This window comes from Physeter macrocephalus, chromosome 8 (assembly GCF_002837175.3).
Source record: "Physeter macrocephalus isolate SW-GA chromosome 8, ASM283717v5, whole genome shotgun sequence".
Taxonomy (NCBI): Eukaryota; Metazoa; Chordata; class Mammalia; order Artiodactyla; family Physeteridae; genus Physeter; species Physeter macrocephalus.
Window position 1 is genome coordinate 80,597,041 of NC_041221.1, and position 23,633 is coordinate 80,620,673.

Below are 23,633 nucleotides of genomic sequence, written 5' to 3' on the forward strand. Positions count from 1 at the left end.
TCCCTGAAGGCAATCCTAAACCTAATTGTCAAACGAGAAAAGCACCATTTTTTGATGAGTGGGAACCTCCCTTTCAAAGCTCCTCAATCCTCCCAGCCTTCTACTAAAGACTGGAGATAGAACAAGGCAAAATGGGGCAATGTTAGGCTTTTGATTTGCCTTTGGGGACACCTCCATCCAGTGCAAATTTAGATGAGGTGGACATGGCATCCTCAAAGGAGGATGAAAATCATTCAGTTGCTTTATGCTTAATTAAGGCAAAGCTTTAGCATTTTAAAATTAAGCACCTCGTTGGAAGTCTAGCACTAATAAAGTGCTTTGTGTTTCCTAAGAACCTTACCTTGGTTTGATAAGAATATTTTCTTCTGTCTAGAAGAATAAGCTGTAAAAAAGGAAACATGTTATTCCTATTTATAAAAGCAATATATATCCATTTCAGAAAATTTGGAAGGTACAGAAAAGCACAGAGAAGGTATCGCCCAGAGATAACTACTGATTACATTTTGCTTTATCTCCACATTGAACAAATTTAAGTCATTTTCCTTGCTTCAGAGAATTCTTTTTTGGAAGCTAAGCCATTTATTAATGAATAGAGAAAAGCAGAGCAGAAGTAACTGTTGCTGGCCTTGCTGATGGTAGAGAGTAAAACTAAAGGCCCTCCGTCCCAGACCCTGTCCGCCACCCCTTCGGAGCGCTAATTCCTTTGCTGCCTGGAATGAAGCCCCCCAAAGGAAACAGCCTCAAAGGTAGCTGAGGAGTAATGATTTTTAGAACATACGTGATCTTAATGCTCGAGGTTGGTTTTCCTTTTTGTTGTTAATTAGTTTCTCTCTCTCTCTCTCCCCTCCCCCCTCCCTTCCTCTTTCCCTCCCTCCCTCCCTCCCCCTCTCTCAATCTCTCTCATTCCCCCATAAGTCGTTTGAGGAAATCAATGAAAGGTATAGAAAATGTGGCACAATGTAGTGGCGACTGAGACTAGCATGACTGTATGCTCTATTTTAATATATTGATGCTTTATAGAAAATGAGCTGCCAGTTTAAAAATGCATACATTTAGTGAGCTCCTGGATTTGCACTGTTATTATAGATACAGTGCTTTTGAAAGCTAAATGACAGCTTTTGAAAGGAAATTGCATGTGCTTTAGTTAAATAACAATCATCATAATGTAGATTTTTAACTGCTTTGTTGAGATGTATTCTGTATTTCCAGCCTAATCTAGACTAGGCTATCTTTCCTGTCACTGCATACAGAACATTTTGTAGATACTTAGACTTTCTGGTTAAATATGAGTATTTGAAAGAATCATTCATATCTGCCTTGAGCAATTTGATGACTTATGTAATCTTAATGGAATGTTCTCTCATTTTCTCTTCAGAAGACAGGCATGAATTTATCTTCTTTTTCTGTTCAGCTCACCTAAATGAATCTTCCTCTTTTGATTTTGTTTTGTTTTTGTTGTTGTTTTTTAACACTCAATCTAAGAGAAGTTCTTCATTCATTTAAAAGGCAAAACACTCAACAAGAAATTAGGAAACGTTGTCTATAAAAACACATAGCAGATCTGTGTTTATCTTCTGGAGCATCTGATAGTGAAATGCTCATACTGATCTGACACGTTTTCCCTTCTGCCTCATAGCCAGGCCTGGGGTCTTTCCTCCTGTTAGAGCCTAATTTTTTTGTTTTTAAATCATTTTTACCCCTTTAATGTAAATTTCTAAAATTGTAAATATTATCTTCAGTTCATTTCATTCAGTGCCAAATTGTGAAATAGCATAAAGTAAAATCAGAAATTTGTATTTGTGATATATTAAAATATAGAAAAATGGGTATGGATTAGAAACCTGATTTTTTAGATAATGAAAACTGTACAGATGAATCTTATTTACCTTTAAAAAAATATGTTCAGGACTTCCCTGGTGGCGCAGTGGTTGAGAGTTCGCCTGCCGATGCAGGGGACACGGGTTCGTGCCCGGGTCCGGGAAGATCCCACATGCCGCGGAGCAGCTGGGCCGCTGAGCCATGGCCGCTGAGCCTGCGCGTCCGGAGCCTGTACTCCGCAACAGGAGAGGCCACAACAGTGAGAGGCCCGCATACCGCAAAAAAAAAAATGTTCAACAGAATATTGTCAAGATGCTTTAAGAAAATAGTTTGTATATTAATATTGGCATTAATCAATAAGGGCTTTATTATAGTGACTCTGTTATAAATAGAATTACTCAGGGAGCTTTAAAAAATGCTGATGCCTCTATCTTACCTCATGAGATTCTGGCTTAACTGATGTGGGGTGTGGCCAGGGTATTTTTAAAGCTTGCTAGGTGATTTCAGTGCACAGGCAGGGTTGAGAACCTCTGGTTTATAACAATCTATCCTCTGGCCTGGTGGTGCCCCAGACTGGCTTCTGAGTTACCTGTGCAGTTTGTTAAACCAAAGCTTCTGGAGCTCAACCCCATATCCACTACAGGAGAATCCAGGTGGGACCAGGCACCTGCACATGTACCAGTTCTCACGCAGGAGTCAGAGGCACACCAGGCAGGTCTGGAAACTGATACCCAGGCCTTGCTCCCAGTTTTCTTTATTTTTTAAAAATTACACATTTCTTCTAAGTATTATTGATATTTATTTTTACCCCCAAAGTATATGGATTTAGAGTGCCATTCTGTATGCACTGGACAATGTAGGGGCATATTTGCTTATTTATTATATTTCATTCACTCATGGAAGATACTGATAGGCAAGAAAACTTGGTGAATGAAAATTTGCAAATGTGTTTACCTTTAAAACTGCTATATATAGTTTCACATTTTTACTTTTCTAAACATTAGAATATTAACTTGCTAATATGAATTGACATGCATTTAATTCTAAATACCATTTTTTTTTGGTTTTGTGCTTGAACTTGTTCATCTGTGTGTCATTTTAATTAATTTTGATCTCATTGTCCAATTGACAATGAATTAATCTTTGCAGAAGCTGCATGTTGCCTAAAGGAGCGTACACTTGGGATAACCATTATTTTTCTGTAAAGAAAAAAGATAACAAAATTCAGGATTTGGTGAAGCAATATAAGCAATTAAAGAAAATCCTGTTAAATGTGCACACACATGATGAAGCTTGATTTTTTTTCGCTAAAATGAAGCCTTTCATGTTCTCAAGACAACTTCTGCCTCAAAGTCTCAATGTCATTGGTGTTCCTTTCTATGAGAAATGCTAATTATCTAGCTTTTTCTCCTAGTTTTTTCCCCTTGCTGCTTTTTTTTCCCTGCCATCATATTATATATCTAAAGGCAGTGCTCATATATTAAATGATTTTTCTCAACACTGAAAATGCTTAAATTCAAGAATGCTGTCAAGGATATTTAGACTCAAAATTTGCATATTTTAAAAAAACACATTTGCTTAGAAAATGCTGTTCTGTTAAGAGGATAATTTTTTTTCCTCTCTTTTGCTTTTTTGTGTTCTAATAATGAAAGAGAGTCACAACCATTGTAGGACCTGCTCATAAAAAGATGTCCACTTGCCCTTATACACACTGATGTTAAAATTGAACAGATCAGTGCATAAGGGAAAATTCAAACATTTTATGTGTTCTATCTAGAGCTACAGCTTCTGTGCTACAAAAAACTCCTCCATTTCATCAGTGACATGTACTGAGAGGGCTTAGTATGTGCATTAGTCACCCCTGTTTGTTCATTTTGAGCCTATCATTTCTACCCTCTACGTCTCCAAAGCCTTAATTAAGGCTCGTGTTGTCTTCCCTCATCAAGAGCGTCATGGGGTCCTCCCAACTGGCCTCACTACCTCTCTAGTCTACTTGCTCTGATCCTCCCTCAGACTCATGCCAGGATACTCTTCTAAACTTCCCCTGTGTAAACACTTCTATGGCTCTCCCTGCCTTAAAAGACAAAATGGAAATTCTTGGTGGATATGAAAGACTTCCCAGTCAAGCCACAAATCACCTTTCTATTTCATCTCTAACTGTCTCCCTTTCCCAGTTCTCAAGGTAGCCCATGGTCCCCTCTGGGCCTTGAGTGTGTCATACTCTTTCACATCTCCATGCCTTTATTCATGCTGTTCTTCTCTCTGCAACACCCGTACTATCTTTTCTGCCTAGGAAACTCCTACTTATTCTTTAAGACTCAGCCAAATGTCACCTCCTCTTCGAAGCCCCTCCTGGAACATCTCCCCCAAATCAGATGGTAGTGAATTTTATTATTCCTAACACAAGTAAGCATAGTGGGCACTCTAAGTATTTCAGTTATATTTTATAATCTTTTCCCCTCATATTGATAAATTTTCCAGACCTGAGATCCTGATATTCTCATCCAAATGAAACCTTGTCCTCTTATTCATTCAAAATATATTTATTAAAAGCCTACTATGTGCCAAGTAACACATTACAGTACAGTAGTGTACCCAGCAAAGTCCTTTTTTTGCACGTAGATTATAGTCAGGTGAAGTAGACAGACAAAAACAAATAGGTTGTAATGAGTTTGAGGAAAAAACACAACAGAGTAAGGAACAGAAGAAGGGAGAGGGCTGCCCTCTCTGAAGAGCTGACATTTGAACAGACATCTAAATTAAGTGAGGAAGGAGCCACACAAGTATTTAGGAGACAAAAGTTCCAACAGCAGGTGAAAGGCTTAGAGGTGGGTCTGTCCTGCCCCAACCCCAACGTCCATGATTATGAAGCTGATGGAGTTCCTGGTGGTTGACTTAATTTCTGGAAGGTAATTCCAGTCCTCTGTGAGTGAGGTGCACAGAGGAGAGCACCTAACCAAAGTTTAGGCCCCTCATGCTAAAGATAAATGTTTTTGCAATTCTACCTTCCCCTTTTCCCTCTTCAGAATCTACCTTTTTTTTTTTAAATTTTAAGCCCAGATTTCACCTGGATACCAATGCTGAGTATTTGTTGGCATACCTCCTAAGACAGTCTTGAGTATAAAGAAAGCTATTAATTTATATACTGTGACTTATTTTGTCTTTTAAGAATAGATAGACTCTCCTCCTTCATTGCTGTATCCCAGAACCCAGAACAATGCCTGGCACATAGTAGGTGAACATATTTTCTTGAAAGACTAAATGGTGAGATGTATAATAGTGACGGTTGAAAACAGCAAAGATATCACACAGTATGTGAATTTCCAGATGGGCTCCGAACATTTTTATCTTTAGGGAGTGTAAACAATCATTAAAATATAATCATTTTTAGGACTAACTTTATAGAGGCAAAATTAAGACTGTATAATTCAATGGAATCTATTCAGATTTAAGGATATAGGAATGGAGTTTCTAATATTACCAGTTGCACTGAAGAACCCTGTGAATAGATTTTATACATATATTTCCAGATTTTGAAACAGTTTAAATTCTTTTTGGATACACCGCCTCACAGAAACCACCACCATCACCACCACCACCACCAACAACTTCATTTTGAATAACTGTTCTTAGCTTTCATTTTGTATGCTAATTTCTTGATTTATATAGAAATATTTTCCCCTGATAGGTTGCTTTCTGCAATGGAGAGCACTGCTTCTTTAGAGAGAATGCCTGCTGCATTTTCACTTTTTGAACATTATGATGACAGCTCGGCAAGAAGTGACCAGATGTTAAAACAAGTGGCTGGTAGGAACTTCAATATATTATTTACCTTGATGAAATTTGGCAGTTTTTTCTTATTTGTTTTGTAAAGTTTTTGAATGTAGGGAAATATAACTGGAAAAAGAAAAATCTTAGTTGTAAAAATTTAAAGCTAGATTCTGAAATAAAGCGTGAGACTAGCAAACCATTTCAGTTATAAACTGCATTTCCCTTTGACGCTTCATGACTGTGCTGGGATATTGAGGAGGTGGAAGGAAGTAGCAATGGAATCGAAGGGTCTTCTCTCTCTTTTTTTTTTTTTCCTTTTAAAAGAGGAATTCTCTCTCTCTTCTAGAGATTATTTGCTTCATGCCAGCAGCCAGGTATAAAAGGAAAAATAAATCAAATATTTTCATATGTGTTAAACAGATTTTTCTTTCTGAGTGGTTTCCCCTCTTCAACTGAGTTCTTTTTCCTTTTTTCAAACTAAACAGATTAACTTAGAGAACTAACAGCTCAGCATCATGCTCTGTAGCCAGGAGCCTCCTACTCAGCTGTGAAAAGCATCCTGCCGGCTCTTCAGAATATTTTTTAATGTGTTATTTTAACAAACAAGACAATGACATTTCTTTAGATTTTTCAAAGCTGCTGTGTTTCTGTGAAGTAACCAAGTTCCACTTACTGTAAAATGTACTTAGATGCCCTCCTTAAAAGATGCTATAGTCTTCCAAAGCAAACCTTAAAGACAACTTCTGTTTTCAAATTGACAATTAACTTTCATTCCTGTGGGAAGAGTTTTAATTTAGTAACTAGTAAAAGGTTACTGTGTCTTTAAAAAAAACTGAAAAACAAAAAAGCACCCTGCCCCCGCAAAACCCATCAACCCTATATAAAATGAAAAATTCAGTCATTTGTCCTAACGGGTTTTCTCTTGAAATATCTCAGAACAAAAGGGTATTTTCTTGTAATGTCTTTAAGAAGCATTTGAATAGAGCAGCGATTGCAAACCAAGAAATTCTGGTCAACAGAGTAGCTCTTTTGCTTTTAAGGGATTCGTTATATGCTGTTGTTCATTTAGAAGGATATTCTTTTGAATATCTGATGGGCAATAAGAGGGCATTTTGTATATTTTAGAGGTCACAGAGTTAAATTTGTCACAAAGTATTAATGATTCATTCAGAAACAGTGCATGTGGCAGTCCCAGTATTTCCAAACTGTTATGGGGAGACTGGTCTCTGAGATATAAACGGTACTCGTTGTACATCTGCTTCCCAGAATTGGAGCCCAGGGTGTTGACTTGCTGCTAGATAGTTTTTGCTCATTTTGTGACCAACAACATCTCTCAGCTATAAAGTCCTCACCGGGTTCCTTAAAAAGCTAACCTGATCACTGTAATAAACAGATACAATAAGGAAAGGATGTGACCTTTATGATGAGAAACAGAGCAGCCCCTAACATTTCTTCCGTGCTTACATGATGCCTGGCAGTGTGGAGACTGTTATCTAATTAGACCATCATCTAATCTCACAGCAACTCTAGGAGGTAGGTTTTATTGTTATTCCCATTTGACAGGTGAGGAAATAAAGGGAACAGAGAAACGCCTCACATATGACCCTAGATACACAGCTATTTGGGGTGTGTGTAGCGGGTGGAGTTTGGCTTCAGAGTCTTTGCACTTGAACTACTGCTCTACACCAAAGAGGCTGAGTGCATTGCTGTGAAAGGAGGGGTAACTATAGATTAGCGACATCCAAGGCTTCCTGGATTCTGCTAAGAACTTTTTTTTTTAATTGTGGTAAAATATGCGTAAAATAAAATTTACCATTTTAACCATGTTGAAGCCACTATCGTACAACCATCACCACTGATCCATCTCCCGAATTCTTTTCATCTTGCAAGACTGAAACTGTATCTATTAAATAACAACTCCTCATTCTTCCTGCCCCCACCCCTCCCCCCAGCCTCTGGCAACCACCATTCTACTTCCTGTCTCTATGAATTTAAAGTACTCTAGGTACCTCATATAAGGGGAATTATGCAGTATTTGTCTTTTTGTGACTGGCTTATTTCACTTAGCATAATGTCCTCAAAGTTCATCCGTGTTGTACCATGTGTCAGAATGCCCTTCCTTATTAAAGCTGAATCAATTCCATTGGATGTCTCTACTGCATTTTGCTTATCCATTATCGATTTACTCATCGATGTACTTTTGGGTTCCTTTCACATTTTGGCTACTGCAAATAATGCTGTTCTGGGGACTTTTTTGAAAGCTAGGTTGAGTGGGAATCTGTATCCACCGCAGGTACTGAAGTGCAGGTTGATCTAATGCTTAGCTCGCCAAGCATGACAGCTCTTTATGGGCACACTGTCAGGCAGAGGGAATCCACTGGGGTGATGCTCTGCCTAGTTCCTTAGCCTCTGGCAAAGAAGCCTTAAAATCATTTTGCACTTTTTGGCATTACTCCTACTCAAGTTTATTACTACGGAAGCGTAAATAGCATTGCTAATGTGTAAAATCTGAGCTTCTGATGTATCCTTTTGCCACACAGGAATTGTAAATCCAGCCACTGTTATTAGATTACATCTATGGAATATTCATACTCTCTTCTTAATTTTAGAATACTTTGAAGAATAAAAGTGGTTCTTGTTTTGAAAAAAGATGTTTTAATTTTAATGTTTTTAAAGGAGTAGATTAGTACAAAATTATTTCTAGCCTACATTCTTTGCTTAATTCCCTACAACTGCTTATTCCTTAAAATTTGTTGATTTGGGGGTCAATTATCAATGTTAAGTTTCTTAAGGTACCTGAGAGAGAGATTTTTGAAAACATGTTGCCAGTTTTAAAAAGCAGCTATAGCTCAATTTATAATTCATAGAGAAAAAAAGCAGCATTTTCGTTGCTCATGCCTCAAGAAGTTCTCCAGCACTGCTTCAAAGATGATTGATAATAGTCAATCTGCTTGGCTCTTCCATAAACCTGGGCAACATGAAAATGTACTGAACTACATTTATCTGGATGAACTCCTTTAGAATGTGACACTGATTTCCTGCTGGGAAGACAGAAAAGTCAAAGATAGTATAAGAGTCTCTGAACCACTATCAGTCCTTGCGGAGGTGCTCTGACAGGCAGGCTTCCTGCCTTATCATGCAGGCTCCCAGCATGGCTTACCTCTGTGGTCCCTCTGTGATTTACCAGATGATGGGTCTCTACTTCAACTCCCATCTTCAAGGGCTTCCTGCCTTCTCCCCTCCATTTTCTGTGCTCCTGCAAAAGGCCATGTTGCTTTCTGGATGTTAACACCGGCTATGTGTCAGATACATTGCTAAGCTCTTAATATACATTATCTTGCTTTTTAACATAACCCTGGGAGGAAACGGTATTATTGTCGTTTTCCCATTTTAAAGATGGAGGAACTGAAGCTGAGGTAACACAGCTCCTAAGTGGGGGATCTGGCATTTAAACTTAGGCCAGCCTCTCTGCTCCAAAGCCCATGAACTTACCCACTCTCTTATCCTGATGCTCATTTTTCATAACTGTGTATTTCCTCAGGTCTTTATCGCTTAATTGAATCTTTTCAATGTGTCTTTTTTTGTTCCTTTACTAAATTAGACCCATTTATTTCTTCTAATTTCCACTTTCCTGTTGAACTAACCTTTGCTTTCTTTCCCTTCAGTGTTGACTTTTAATAAAGTAATCTCGGGCTTCCCTGGTGGCGCAGTGGTTGAGGGTCCGCCTGCCGATGCAGGGGACACGCGTTCGTGCCCCGGTCCGGGAAGATCCCACATGCCGCGGAGCGGCTGGGCCCGTGAGCCATGGCCGCTGAGCCTGCGCGTCCGGAGCCTGTGCTCCGCAACGGGAGAGGCCACAGCAGTGAGAGTCTCGCGTACCGCAAAATAAATAAATAAATAAATAAATAAATAAATAAATAATAAAGTAATCTCATAAAATTTGGCCTGTATTATTCAGCAAGCTCATCTCTCAGGAAATTGTTGACAGGAAAATAACAACACAAATAAATTTAAAAACAGGACATCTTTTCAACTATGGGAATAACCTTTTCCTCTAATTTGTAAACTATGTTCAGTGCTTTTATCGGAGCGGCTGGGCCCGTGAGCCATGGCCGCTGAGCCTGCGCGTCCGGAGCCTGTGCTCCACAACGGGAGAGGCCACAGCAGTGAGAGTCTCGCGTACCGCAAAATAAATAAATAAATAAATAAATAATAAAGTAATCTCATAAAATTTGGTCTGTATTATTCAGCAAGCTCATCTCTCAGGAAATTGTTGACAGGAAAATAACAACACAAATAAATTTAAAAACAGGACATCTTTTCAACTATGGGAATAACCTTTTCCTCTAATTTGTAAACTATGTTCAGTGCTTTTATATCTCAAAAATTTTGGAGGAGAATTGTATAGGAGCTTGATTTATGGTGTCCCATATGCTGTTAATGTTCAATATGCATAATTATAAACCTTTGAAATCTCTAGTAAAACACTTGAGAATATTGTTGTCTTTAAAATTCAGAACAGGGCTTCCCTGGTGGCGCAGTGGTTGAGAGTCCACCTGCCGATGCAGGGGACACGGGTTCGTGCCCCGGTCTGGGAAGATCCCACATGTCGTGGAGCGGCTGAGCCCGTGAGCCATGGCCGCTGAGCCTGCGCGTCCAGAGCCTGTGCTCCGCAACGGGAGAGGCCGCAACAGTGAGAGGCCCGCGTACCGCAAAAAAAAATTAATTAAATAAATAAATAAATAATAAAATAAAATTCAGAACAATGGATTTATACTAGATATCTAAACCTTATATTTGAATCTGTTAATAGGGTACTTTTTCCCCCATGTAATTTTTACATTTTGTTTTAAAAAGTTGTAGGTATAGTCATGTTGGAGATGGAAAAATGGGATAGTAGTTTCAGAAAGTATATTTTGATATTTTATTCATGCAAGTCTTTTTCAGCCTTGATGTTATAGCAACTATAGCTAAAAATGGTTTCATTTGTCTCTATTTGAATATAGTTTCTATACTGATGTAGAAGGATACAACATTGGTTATCTAGCAATGTGTTCTCCAAGTTTTGTTTTGAAGGAAAACCAAATCATTTGATGAATCCTCTAACTTGTATAAGTTTATTGCTCTAAATATAGGATTACAGAAGAATATTATCAAGTGATCCAATTGGGAGATCCATTTTTTGTTTATTTCTATGTATATTATGTGTACATATGTACACATGCAGACAAGACATTTTGGAGGGAGACACACTCAACTGTAACAGTGGTTGCCTCCAAGGAATATCCTTAGGGTTGGGGGCTGTTGGGAACAAGGTAGCCCTCCCAGCTTTACTCCATGTACTTCTGTATTGTTTCCATTTTTATCAGTAAGTACAAGTGACTTTTGCAAAAAGAAAAAAAAAATAAATCAATAAAAGCAGCATTAGTGATAATAAATCTTGCTTATATTCCAGTTCCACAGCCTCCTAGATTAGAACCTCAGGAACCAAATTCTGCCACTAGCACAACGATTGCAGTTTACTGGAGCATGAACAAGGAAGATGTCATTGACTCATTCCAGGTTTACTGCATGGAGGAGCCACAGGATGACCAGGAAGTAAATGGTAGGATTGCTCACACAAATTCAGATGCATATGTACATTTCTATGTCTTAATGTGTAGTATTTAAACATATACATATTATGACTCTTTCCACAAAGCACTTGTAGCCACTTACAAAAACAACAATGAACCAACAATCGTATAATGAAATAACATGTAAGCAAAATTTGGAAATCAGGATCAAGGAAAACAAAAATGCATAAATATCATCCTAATGATCAACATGAATATTGTAATTGAAATTCAAATTTGGCTTTGAATATTCAGGTTAACAGGAGAAATTAATTGATTCTCATTTTCAGCAGGAGGTAATATACCAAAGTGTTGAAAACAAAGTTTCAATCAGAACTGAAGTCTAAAAGACAAGTATAAAGTGTGCCACTTTGCAGAGGAGAAATCAGCTGTATATAGGACACTGTCCTCCACAGTAATTTTAGTGCAAATGCAGCATTGGATGTCATGGTTGGCATTTCTCAGATCCACCTTTGATAAAAGCTGAAAACATACTATAAAGGTAAATTCAGAGTTCACACTTCTCAAGGCATGAGAAGACTGTATGGTGTAGTCTTCTGGTGTCCCAAATTAATGCGAAGATAGAGGTGAAAGTGCTTAGGAGGGTGAATGGGTGGCATGTCATATAGTTGAGCCTCTGTAAATATCTCTAGGACCTCTAATAAGACCCAGAAGCCAGGCAGTTTGAGGTTGTACTTCCTGATGAATCAGAGCTGGGACTGCTGGCATTCTGTATTGCTTGTTGAAGAGAGACCCATGTATTTTGGAAATCAGATGAGCATGTGACAGGATTGACATGGCATAGGACCCCAATTTGTAATAAGGAATGAATTATAATGTATTTCACTTAACCAGTATTTAAGTCTTTTCAAATGTCATGTGATACTTATTTAAATTAGAAAAAAAGTAAGAAAGCAACCATAGGCATATTGTAAAGTTGGCTAAGTTTGTCTATAAGAACTCCTATCTTATTGGGGACCTATTACCATATACCTGTCACAGCACAACAAGGAAAGTGCTCTTATTTGCATTTGCAAATGAGAAAACTAATGTGAGATTAAATAATTTGCCCAAGACCACACAAGTTACTCGGGACCAGGGCAGGTTTTAAATACAGATCTTTCAGATTCCAAAGCTTACGTTTTTATTTGCTTGACTCTGTGTTTGTTCTGTTATACCACACTTCACCGTGTATATCCAGTTACATCATGGAACTTCACGGTTCTCCAAGACTCCTCTTAACAACTGTTTATTTCCTGGAGTACTTTTTAAAAGTGCTTCACTGCCACCGCCCCCCGACCCCCTGCACCATGCCCCACTTACCTGTCCTGTGTCTCATTCATTCAATGCCTTGAATGAATGCTGGTGCCAGTTCATTAATCTGATGGTCTAGACTGTGATACCATGCTATGTGTAATAGGTCGCCAGTAACATATGTTATGTGCTCTGTTAAAAGGATTACCAGGCTAATAGGACTTAGCCTAAAAGGATAATTCCATTGAAAACTGCAGTCACAAGTTCTAGGCTATGGGGAAATGTTTTTCAGTGTATATGTCTTTATGACATTATTTAAGCCAAACTTTCTGCTCAGAAAGTATAGCTCATTGGGAAAGAGAGATGCAATTGAAGAAACCTTCTGAGTTGAAGATCTCTTAAATTTACTTTAAAAGGGAACAATCTGGGTTTCTTAACTGGAGGGGTTTTGAAGATGTAACATCATAGAGTAATAAGAGAGGATAACTGGAATTACCATAGGCTAATTTAGAAAAGAAAATTGTTATTTTAAAAGGAGAGAAAATTTCAGTAAGAATAATCAGATTGGCCCAAGGGGCAGGTGTTCAGAATGTTATTGAGTAATGTTTACTACTAACATATTGAAAATAATATAAGTAATTTTAGGAAATGTCTTGACTAAACAAAATTATTTCTTAGAATAGTTTGTGCTCTATCAAAGGTGTTTAACTATTTCTATAAATTGTGGAAATCTCTAGGTGAAAGGATTCTGGAATTCATGAGAAGGAAGCAGGATTTGAAACTTTGAAAACCATACTGAATACTAAAATGATTTACTAATCTGTAAAGATGCTTTTTAACATCATAAATTTAGAAAACGTGGAATTGTCCTTATTTTATTACATACTCTCCTGAAATATTGGCATTGCTTCTTAAGAATTTTCTTGAGAATGTATTACTGAGATTTAAGTTAACATAAACTCTGCAATTTTAGTATTTGATATTGAAATAAGTTACTTTAATTGTGGAATATGAAGCTCAGGATCTTACTAATATGCTATTATTTTCTGGTAAGTGTTCACAAGTAATACTGTGTCATTCTAAATATCTTTCAGAATGCTGTTGCTTTAAGTGTTCTAAAGTGTTATCTATCACACAGTAGTATCTGTAAGTTTATCAGTCTGTGTTTCCCACTGAAAAATGTGTTATTTTTCCAATAACTGTAACTTTCCACTAACTTAGGAAGATACCCTAGAGTTTATGATTGTGTTTTATGCTAGATTTGGTAGAAGAATACAGAGTGACCGTGAAAGAAAGCTACTGCGTTTTTGAAGATTTAGAACCTGACCGATGCTATCAAGTATGGGTAATGGCTGTGAATTTCACCGGATGTAGCCTGCCCAGCGAAAGGGCAATTTTTAGAACAGGTAAAGAGATGTTAAGAGGGTGTTAGGAGGCAATACGCAATTCTTCACAGACTATTAAGATCAACCAATAAGCATTTGTTAAGCACCTATTGTGCGCTCGGTATTGTGCAGTGCTGGGTTTACAACAAGAAATAAGACTGGGCTCTTCTCACAAAGCTCATACGCAAGTGTGGGAGACACAAAACAAAAGATTATAAAAAATGTGTGGTAAGGGCCGTGATCCAGAACACTCCAGAGGAGTATCCGAGACAGGGCAGGGACAGGGTCAGGAATGGCTTCCTAGAACTGATGTCTGAATGGAATCCTTAAAGGATCAGTAGGAATAATGTGTTAAAGGACTGTATTCCATTTGAAGAAGACAGATGAGCACAGGTGCCCAGGTAAGAAAGAGTATGGAGTGTGCAGGATACAACAAGAATTTTGGTATTATTTCTTTGACTTAAAAACAAGGAGAGGGGAGACATGAGATGAGAAAGGCTAGTGTATAGAGTTCACATTTGCTAAGGTAAGAAGCTCAGGTTTCCTCATATAGGTCCTGGGTGACCCCAAAATGTTTCTCAGCAATGGTATTCAGCTGGGAATGCATTCCCATGATGGAACCTTCTCACAGGGGGCTGAAGCAGGTGTAGGATAAGCCGAGTTTGCATTGCCTTTAAGATAATTCTAACTGTCCCTGCCCTGGCCTGTCTTGGATACCCCTCTGAGGCAGTTAACTTACTTCCACTGGTTTATCCTTTCTTCTTGCCTTTTAAAACAAGTATTTATTGAGCACCTATTGATGGCAAAATCATGGCTAACTTTTGTGTAAAGGAAGGGGACAAGAATACTTTTATTTACTTGTATATGTATGAAGAAACTCTGGTAGGATTTATAGGAAGCTACTTTTAGAGGCTGTTTGGGGATGGGTGAAAATTGGGCAATTTGGAAGGCAGCGGTGAGGGCGAGACTTTTCACTGTATACATTTTTATATCTTTCGGATTTTCAACCCAGAATGTATTTTTTAGTCAAAAATTAAAATAAAATCATGCCCAAGCATTCTTCCCAGAGTACCAGGGAAGCAGAACTGCCATAGACTGCTCCACAATTGACTTGGTTCTCTCTCTGCAGCGCCCTCCACCCCTGTAATCTGTGCCGAGGACTGTACTGTGTGTTGGAACACAGCCACCATCCGATGGCGGCCTGCCAACCCAGAGGCCACTGAGACCTACACTTTGGAGTACTGCAGACAGCACTCTCCCGAGGGCGAGGGCCTCAGGTAAAGATCCCTCTCCATGGCGAGAGCCTGGGGTGCCAGGAACCCAGCGCAGGCCTCCAAGCTAACCTCTAAGCTTATGCTCACAGAGGGAGAAAAGCTTCCTAAAATCCTCCTGAGCTAATTAAGCTGTTGACTTGATTTGCAGCTCCATCACTATTCATCAATGAACTCTAAGTTTGTAATAAACACATGCTGCAATGCAGGATAATCACTCCCTTGAAAGAAAAATGTATGTGAATTTTAATAAGATAGAACATTCTTTGAGGTATATTTAACTTGAGTCATTAGGATATATGCATATGTTATCTGCTTTTTAGTAGTTAGATCAGAATAGGTACCACCTAACTCAGGAAACTAATAGCGAGCTTGTATATAATGTAAATTTGAATGTCTCTGTGATATATTGGTAATATAAAGGACCTAATGACATATATATTACCACAGAGATATACCTGCCTCTTCAAGAGCATGAAGAATCTAGAGACTTTTTCTGGAAAAAAGAAATGTAAAGCTCTCTCACTAAAATTATGAAACTAAAATTTATCAATAAAGGGCTGTGCATCCAGAGGACCTTTGGTAAATGTTACTTCGTTTACTGTTACTTCATTTACTTCTTAACCTCCAATCCATGGCAATAGGGCAACTTCGTGTTCCATGATGAAGATTCAAATCATTATTATTAATATTCATATTTTGATAGAGATTTTTTTAAACCAAATTTACTGAGATAAACTATTTTGGCAGGATATGGAACTTGGAAATAATGGTATGAAATTAGACAGCTTTTTAATAAAGTATATTATTTAAGCTCTTGATTATTTTCATCATCAATCAACAGCTATTTATTTAGTTATGATTTGAGGTTTCATATGACTGAGCAATAATTATAGTTTCTTTCAAGTATGTGAAGGCAGGCTTCACAAAATAACGATCAGAGGACAAATTAATGTTGAGTGGAGTGTGTATAGATGGGATGTAGACATTTCAGCAGAAGTGAGAACGTAGTAAATGTACAAGAAACAGCATCCCTGTTAATGTGCCAATTGCTAGAAGGCAGGCTTCAATGATCAGCAGATAGCTGAGAGGTTAACTCAGAGAAAGAGAGACAGACAGACAGACCAACAGAGACAGAAACAGAGAGACAGAGGAAGAGAGAGAAAAGAGGGCGAGAGAGAGGGAGACAAAGACAGAGACAAAGAGAGAGAGATTATAACTGGCTTCTATTGAGCATTTACTATGTGCCAAGTCACTATTCTAAGTGCCTTATGTATGTTGCCTTATTTAATCCTCAGACGAACTGAGAGAAAACATATGCTTTGAGACGCTAGCAGCTAGTGAGTGACAATCAGGATTCAAACCTTGTTTTGTTAGATTTCACAGTCCAAGCTGCTAACCACTGTTGAATGGCACCCAGGAGAGTCCTGGACATTCTCTGCAAAAGACTCTTGATGCTAGGAGAGCATTTGGTCTGGAGTGCCTGAGTCCCAGGGCAATCTCTCCCATCTTTCTTCACCATCAGTGAGGAAAGCCCAGTTCTTTCTGAGGCAAGATGAGACTGTGAAGGAATGCTCTGAAGTGACTCATCCTTGTTATAGCATCGGTCCCCAGCTGACATTTGCATAAATAATACCAGCACAGTTGGATTCTTAAATCAGCAGAAATCTGAGAGAAACCCTGAGACCTAGTAGCCATCTCACTGAGGGAACTGTGATGTCATCTCATAAATGCGGCTACAGGGAGAAGGGAATGGGGGGATGGAAGGGGGAATGGCATCACCGAGGGCCTTCAACATGCCAGGAGCTGTGCTAAATCTCATCTAACCCTTTTGACAATTCTAGAAGGGAGGTCATGACTTCCATTGAATGAGACTCAGGGAGGTTAAATAATTTGGCCAAGGTATTAAATGACGGAGTGAGAGTTTGGAGTCAGGATGCACACTCAGGTTTGTCTTCTTCTTTCCACTAGTTCTAAAACTTGTGTCATTACACAGACTGAGTTAGCATACCTTAACAGCCTGACAGCTGGAAGTTATTGTGTATCCTGGGTTTCCTTTGTCACATGAAAAACATAGATGTAAAGAGAGAATACAGTACCATTCAAAATCCCTTTAATTAAAGTTTTTCCTTTCTCTGATCATCCTGGGGCCCTCAAAAAAAAAGTCCATTTGATATCAACAGTGAACAATGCATTCCAAACAAATCCTTCATCAAAGCCAGAGAAATCATTGACAGTTCCATTTCTAGGGAAAAAATGGCCATCCACCAATTTCATTAAGACAAAAGTTGAGCTTATTAAAACATGACTTGTCATTAGTTTATCCCTTTGAGACTTTGCCAGTGGGTTCATTTTTATTTTTCTTGCCAAAGGAGAGCATTTGAGAGGCTGGATAAGCAGAAGTTTGTAGAAGTTATGGAACACTACAAGAATCCTTTGTTATTGAATGGATGTGGTCCAGCAAGCTAGAAGTGAAGGGAAATTCCACATGCAGAAGGCTTGTTGACAGTTCGGGGCTGTGTTGGAGATGGAGCTCTTTTCCAATTAGGTGCTAAAAGACCCCCTCAGTGCCAGGAGGTAGAATGGTATGTTCAATCCACAGCCCAGGGATGACTCTCCAGCCTCTCTGGATCCCTGCTGAATCTTACAATAGATAATTTTTTGAGGCAAGCACAATTGTGTTGGCCACAAATCACTACCCTGTGATCCCTCACGAATACAAGAAACCTCAATGCCTTATACCTCTGGTTGGCATCAACAGACTGTGAAATAATTCATCCTTAATTTCAGAGTCCCAGTGCTGCAAAACTCATTTGTATCTCTTTTGTTCTCCAATTTAAGAGTTCAGGAGGGAAGGAAAATTCTACTCTTCTGGAGTAGCCATGTGTCTTAGGTCTTTGACCATCTGGTTCTTACAGTCAACTTTAAAACATTCCCTACAATGTCTGATGGTTCAAAACCCTACAAAACATTAACTATTTACTATCATCTATATTGCTCAATCTCTAGGATGTCAGTTGTAGACAGCTAGTCAGACAGTAGAATTGATAAACAAAGAACCTCAACACTCGATCATCCCTAGCCAACAAAGGCAAACAATCCCTACTGTTCCATTCTATTAGAACCACATTCTTCACTTTGTTTTTCTGCAGAGCAGTGTATAATTAAAGTTATTTTGTGTCTTGGAAAGAACAGCAAGCCAAGGATTGTCTGATCCCGCTCACTTGTTGGCTCCATGAAGGGATTATTATTTAAAGTGGCAGCGTCAGTGCCTGAGACAGTGTCTGGCATATTGTAGCTACTCAATACATATGTGTTACCTGAATGGGTAAATATCATCAATATTGAACACGTAATACTGACATCAACAAAAAAAGTTAGGTCAGCTTTGAGGATAATCTCCTATTCACAATGGGAAAAAAAAATAAACTGTGTCAACAAAGTAAAGAAGAATGGTGAATGAGTTAATTTTAGTGCTTGGATACTTAAGTAGGAGATAAGACTAGTCTAACCTGTGGACTGGAAGCCTTTTCATGGATCACTTATAGGGAAGGACACTGATAATCTTGTTGATCCATTGGTTACATAACCCTTACATACATTTTAGGTTCTATGCAAAACCCCTATTCTAAATCAGATGCAAAAAGAAAAGAAAACAAAACACAAAAGAAACCCCACAAAAAACTGGGTAAGGACAGGAGGCTTATCTATGCAGCTGTTTATTAAAGGTCTATTTAATGAGTGAACGAGTAGATGAATGATGGCATTAGCCGGTCTCCTTTTGCCCTTGCCACCTCCAAGTCCTCTAACTGGCTGGAATCTCTAGCAAAGGAGAGATGGAGAACCCAACAGGACTAAGAACTAAATGAATTTACATCTCTTTCTCACCCTCAATCCCTGAAAAGACAGACAGCCTTAAAAGCTCTGGTCTGGAGTGGGAAGAGAAGTTGAGAGGAAATGAAAAGGGAGAAAAGGATGAGTAATATGAAATTGCACATACACACATGGAGGGCATTGATTACCCTTTAGATTAGGGAGTCTAATTTTGGTTGCCAGAACAGAAACACATCCATCTTCGGACCTGCATTCACTCTCCCGTATGAAGGCCTCTAGAAATTCCAATCTAAGGCCAAAGTTGCTGGTTAACCTCTCAGAGAAGGTGTTTGAATGCAGTGTGCCTACTGTGCTCCCGAGTTCCGTGATGTGGTGTCTGAAATAGCAGAGCAGTTGCCTCCATTCCATCATCCTCACAGAAGACACATTTGCATATTTTGGTGTGTGGGCACCGCGGCTCTGTCCCAGCAGTCGGCCCCTACTGGGCTTGGGGGTGGGCGGGAGTGACAATCCCCGGCTTGTGTGCGGGGGTTGAGGGAGCTCCTACTCACCCTTTCCTGTTTTTCTTTGAATGCTCTCCTGAGGTTGGGTGGGCTCAAAACACTTTCAAAAATTTTCCACCGCTCTGCTGTTTCCTCAGCTGTTCTGTCTCTCCTGTGTGGAAAGAAGTCAGCAGAACTGTGGGTGGAGGAGGGAAAACTGAGAGAAATATAGTACAGGGCTTAGCTGTGTAGGCTGTGCAGAAAGAAGCTGTGTACTGAGTGACAAATCTGTGAGACTCAATATGCCACAGAAGTGGTTGGTAGTGAACTTCCTGCTCCCCAGCCCCGGCCAAGGCTGTGGGCAGGGAGACCCTCCCAGGCCACCCTCCCTGGGAACCTCCCCAGGGTGGGTGGGGCTCTGGGTGCTGGATTCGTGAGCTCCTGTTCTTCCTGCTTCTAGCTTTTGGGGTTACACGTGATGGGACAGGAGCAGGATTGTCTGTCACAGCTGGGTATTCTAGCTGGGGATGACTGCCACTTTGTCCATATAATAAGGACAAATAAGGGTGAATTTCCTAATGAACTTAGTGCCTGAGCAGGAGATGAAGAATCCCGGAATTTTTTTCTTTTTAAAAAGTTTTTACGAAGCTTTCAGCTGGAGAGGTGATGACTGACCATAGGGTCAAGGGCAAATGATTTGACCTTCTCCACAACCTATGGGTAAAAGAGGCAGTCATTCCTGCCTTGTGCTTGCTTCACAGGGTGACAGGAAGGCCAACTGACATGACTGGGTGAAAATGCATTGAGTAATTAAGAGGTAATAGACAATCTTCATATGGTATTGTTTTCCTGACCCAAGCTGTAATATTCCTCTTCAGGGAGCCCTTGGGAGAGAGAGTTACCGGAAGATAATCCACCCCCGCTCCCACTGAAATTCTTGGCATTCAGCTTTTTCTAAATGAATTTTCTTCCCAAATGAATCTGACTTAACTTTGATCATTGAAAATCCTATACACCTCCTGGTTGTGTAGTAAAACCTCAGTCAGTGGAAAACCAGCCTATTCCTTCACTTCTAACGTATGATCTGTCAATTTCCAAAAGTATTCTAGTTCACAATAAAAGACCCAGGCATACTAGAGCCACTAAAAACAACCCTGTAAGAGCAAGAGCCAGATAATGCAGAAGGAGGTTGTATCAGAAAGCATAGGTTAAGAACAGTACTTCCACGGAACATACAATTTGAATATGAACTTCCTGGCAGCTAAAGTGAAAACAGGAGAGTGGGGAGAGAGAGCAAGAGGGAGAAAGAAAGAGATTACATAACTCATCTTTTTTTTTTTCAAAAAAGGAAACAGCACTTCACTAAGAGAGACAATTATATTTCTTGACATTCAGTTCTAAGATGAATTTTTCACGTAGATCTTTATATAAGGGCTAATGAACAAGATAGTAGTGATTGTCTTTAAGAGCAGTTTTACAAAAGATGCAAAAACATTACCTATGTAACCATTTCTTAAATGGGCTCTGAAAGCACAATGTTAAATCGCCATTCTGTGCAGGCAGTTCTATGGGACCTCAAGTAATTGTCCACCTATGTGACCTTTGAGTGGTAAAGGAGAGCTTAGGGAATCCAGAAGAATGAATGTTACTAGGCTCCTGGGATTCTCTGCCTGAAATATAAATGGTATCATTCAAACTTTGGAGGGTAACTAGCTACAGAGGAAACAAAGCTCCAGTATCCTTCTGCTGGAATCCTTTGGCTCTCTTTGACTTTGTGAGAGATGCTAATTACAGGAAAGCCTAAGTTCCGTGGGTCAGCAGGATTCAGCCCTCATGTTATGTTTCTATACTACTATGAACTAATAGTGATGTTTAGTTAACACTGAGTCTCATAATATCCTCATTTATCAACTGAAAAATAGTCCTGTTCAAAAATTTTTATCTACCAAGTTTAAAAAAAACCCAAAAGTCAGTATATAAAGAATTTTCTTCTTAATCTTGATTTAACCAAAATTTTTCATCTGAAACAAAAAATTCCATGTTTATGGTTAGTTAAGGTTTTATAAATGGCTTCCAATAGCTAAAACTATTTAGTTAGCTGTTCTCGTACTTCATGTTGTTTATGTTCTCATGGATTTTTCTTCTTTTTTCCTGTTTCTCCTGCCCACCCCTTCTCACCCCACACTATCTTATGATTATGTTTTTCAAACCTAACTGATCATAGAAAAACAACTGTGATGCTTGTTAGAGTTTACATTCACGGGCTCCTCTTAAGAGATTCCGATTGATTCAGAAGGTCTACTGTGCCCAGGCAGGTATGGGGAACACTACTTTACTAGCTGGTCCGCATAGGGCCCAGCAGTGTGCTCTGTTCACCGTTCACATTAAATGGTGTTGATTGACTGGCTGAATGTTGGTGCTGCCAACAGTAAGAGCCCACTGTGTTTTTAAAAAACAATTCATACTTAGCCATCTGTTGTGCACTGCAGTGACAGCACCATCTGTAGGCTGCTTCCAGGAGTCACGGCACTGGGTTCCTCCATATTGTTTGTACACATGCTGCCCCCTTTCCCTGGGAGAAAACATGTTTAGATCCAGGTATTAGACATGGCAGTGCAGAGGATAGCCACTCCTTGTGGTGACCAGCCCCTCAGCTTACCTTGAGCACATGTACACCCCTTCCTTCCATCCAACACAAATTGTTGAATTATAAAATTCCTAGAGAAGTTACTTTACAGAGTTCCAACTAATGTTTGCATTTTGCAAACACATTCAACCAACTCCTGAACTTGTAATATAGCTCTAAAAGTAAATTGTTTAATTAATTTTGGATAGATAATACATACATATGGTACAAATTCAAAAGATACAAAAAGGAATACAGTGAAAATTGTCTCCTTTCTATCTAGACTTCATTTACTTAGTTCTCCTCCCCAGAGACAATTACTGTTATCTGATGCATATTTATCTTTTAAGATAGTCTGTGCATACACAGCATCTATATTTTGTCAACAAATGGTAGCATACTATATGTATATTTCTACCACCTTACTTTTCTTGTTTAAAAATATTTCCTGATATCTCATATCAATACAAATAGAACTGCATCAGTTTTTTAAAAAACAATTCCATTGTAGTCTAAGACTATAATTAATTTATTTGACCAGTTGAGAGGCACTTAAGTTGTTTCCATTCTCACAAAGAGTGCTGCAGAAAAACCTTGTGCATATATCTTTTCATACATGTGCAGGTATATCTGTAGGATAAATTCCTAGAAGTACCGTGATTGGTTACAAGGTATGAACATTTTGAATTTTGATAGATATTACCAAATTGTCTCCATAGAGGCTGTAGCTGTTTACACTCTGGCTAGCAGCATGTAAGTGTGCTTGGTTCTTCATACCTTTGCCTGCACAGGGTGTGATAAAACTTGACAGTTTGATAAGTAGAAAATGGAATCTTATTATAGTTTAATTGTGCATTTCTGTTATTAGGTTGAACATCTTTTTGTCTGTTTCAGACCCATGTACTTCCTTTTCTATGAACTGTTCATTTCCTTTACCCATTTTCTCCTGTTAGAGTGTAGTATTTTTTTCTTATTGATTTGTAGAAGCTCTTTGTTTTTTAAAGAACATTAGCCTTCATCTATGATATGAGTTGCAATTTAAAAATTTTTTGCCATGCATATTTTTTTTTGGCTTAAATAATAGATATTTATGTTCAATTCTGGAAGGCTCAACATCCAAGATCAAAGTGTCTGCAGAGTTGATTTCTTCTGAGGCCTCTCTCTTTGGTTTGTAGGTGACTGTTTTTTCTCTGTGTCTTCATATGGTCCCTCTGTGTCTGTCTGTGTCCTAACCTCTTCTTTTTTTTTATACATCTTTATTAGAGTATAACTGCTTTACAATGTTGTGTTACTTTCTGCTGTACAACAAAGTGAATCAGCTATATGTATACATATATCCCCCATCTCCGCCCTCTTGAGCCTCCCTCCAACCCCTCTAGGTCATCACAAAACATGGAGCTTATCTCCCTGTGCTATGCAGCAGCTTCCCACTAGCTATCTATTTTACATTTGGTAGTGTCTATATGTCCATGCCACTCTTTCACTTTGTCCCAGCTTACCCTTCCCCCCCCGTATCCTCAACTCCATTCTCTAGTAGGTCTGTGTCTTTATTCCCGTCTTGCCCCTAGGTTCTTCAT

At 38.9% G+C, this 23,633-nt stretch overlaps 1 protein-coding gene across 9 annotated transcripts in view; it reads left to right on the top strand.

Annotated features, from left to right (window-relative positions):
* CMYA5 (cardiomyopathy associated 5) overlaps positions 1 to 23,633 on the top strand; it is a 152,920-nt gene that overhangs the window by 61,783 nt on the left and 67,504 nt on the right. For 7 of the 9 annotated variants that reach the window (XR_003680958.2, XR_003680957.2, XR_008618071.1 and 4 more), the window contains exons 5-9: positions 916 to 938; positions 5,507 to 5,625; positions 11,045 to 11,194; positions 13,718 to 13,864; positions 14,973 to 15,120. Coding sequence is in view for 3 of the 9 variants with exons in the window: in XM_028493030.2 (XP_028348831.1) it covers positions 916 to 938; positions 5,507 to 5,625; positions 11,045 to 11,194; positions 13,718 to 13,864; positions 14,973 to 15,120 (587 nt within the window). In the remaining 6 variants the exon portion in view is untranslated. Of the gene's footprint in view, positions 1 to 915; positions 939 to 5,506; positions 5,626 to 11,044; positions 11,195 to 13,717; positions 13,865 to 14,972; positions 15,121 to 23,633 lie in introns of those variants that run through there. The other 2 variants (XR_003680961.2, XM_028493031.2) reach the window with 2 other exon arrangements.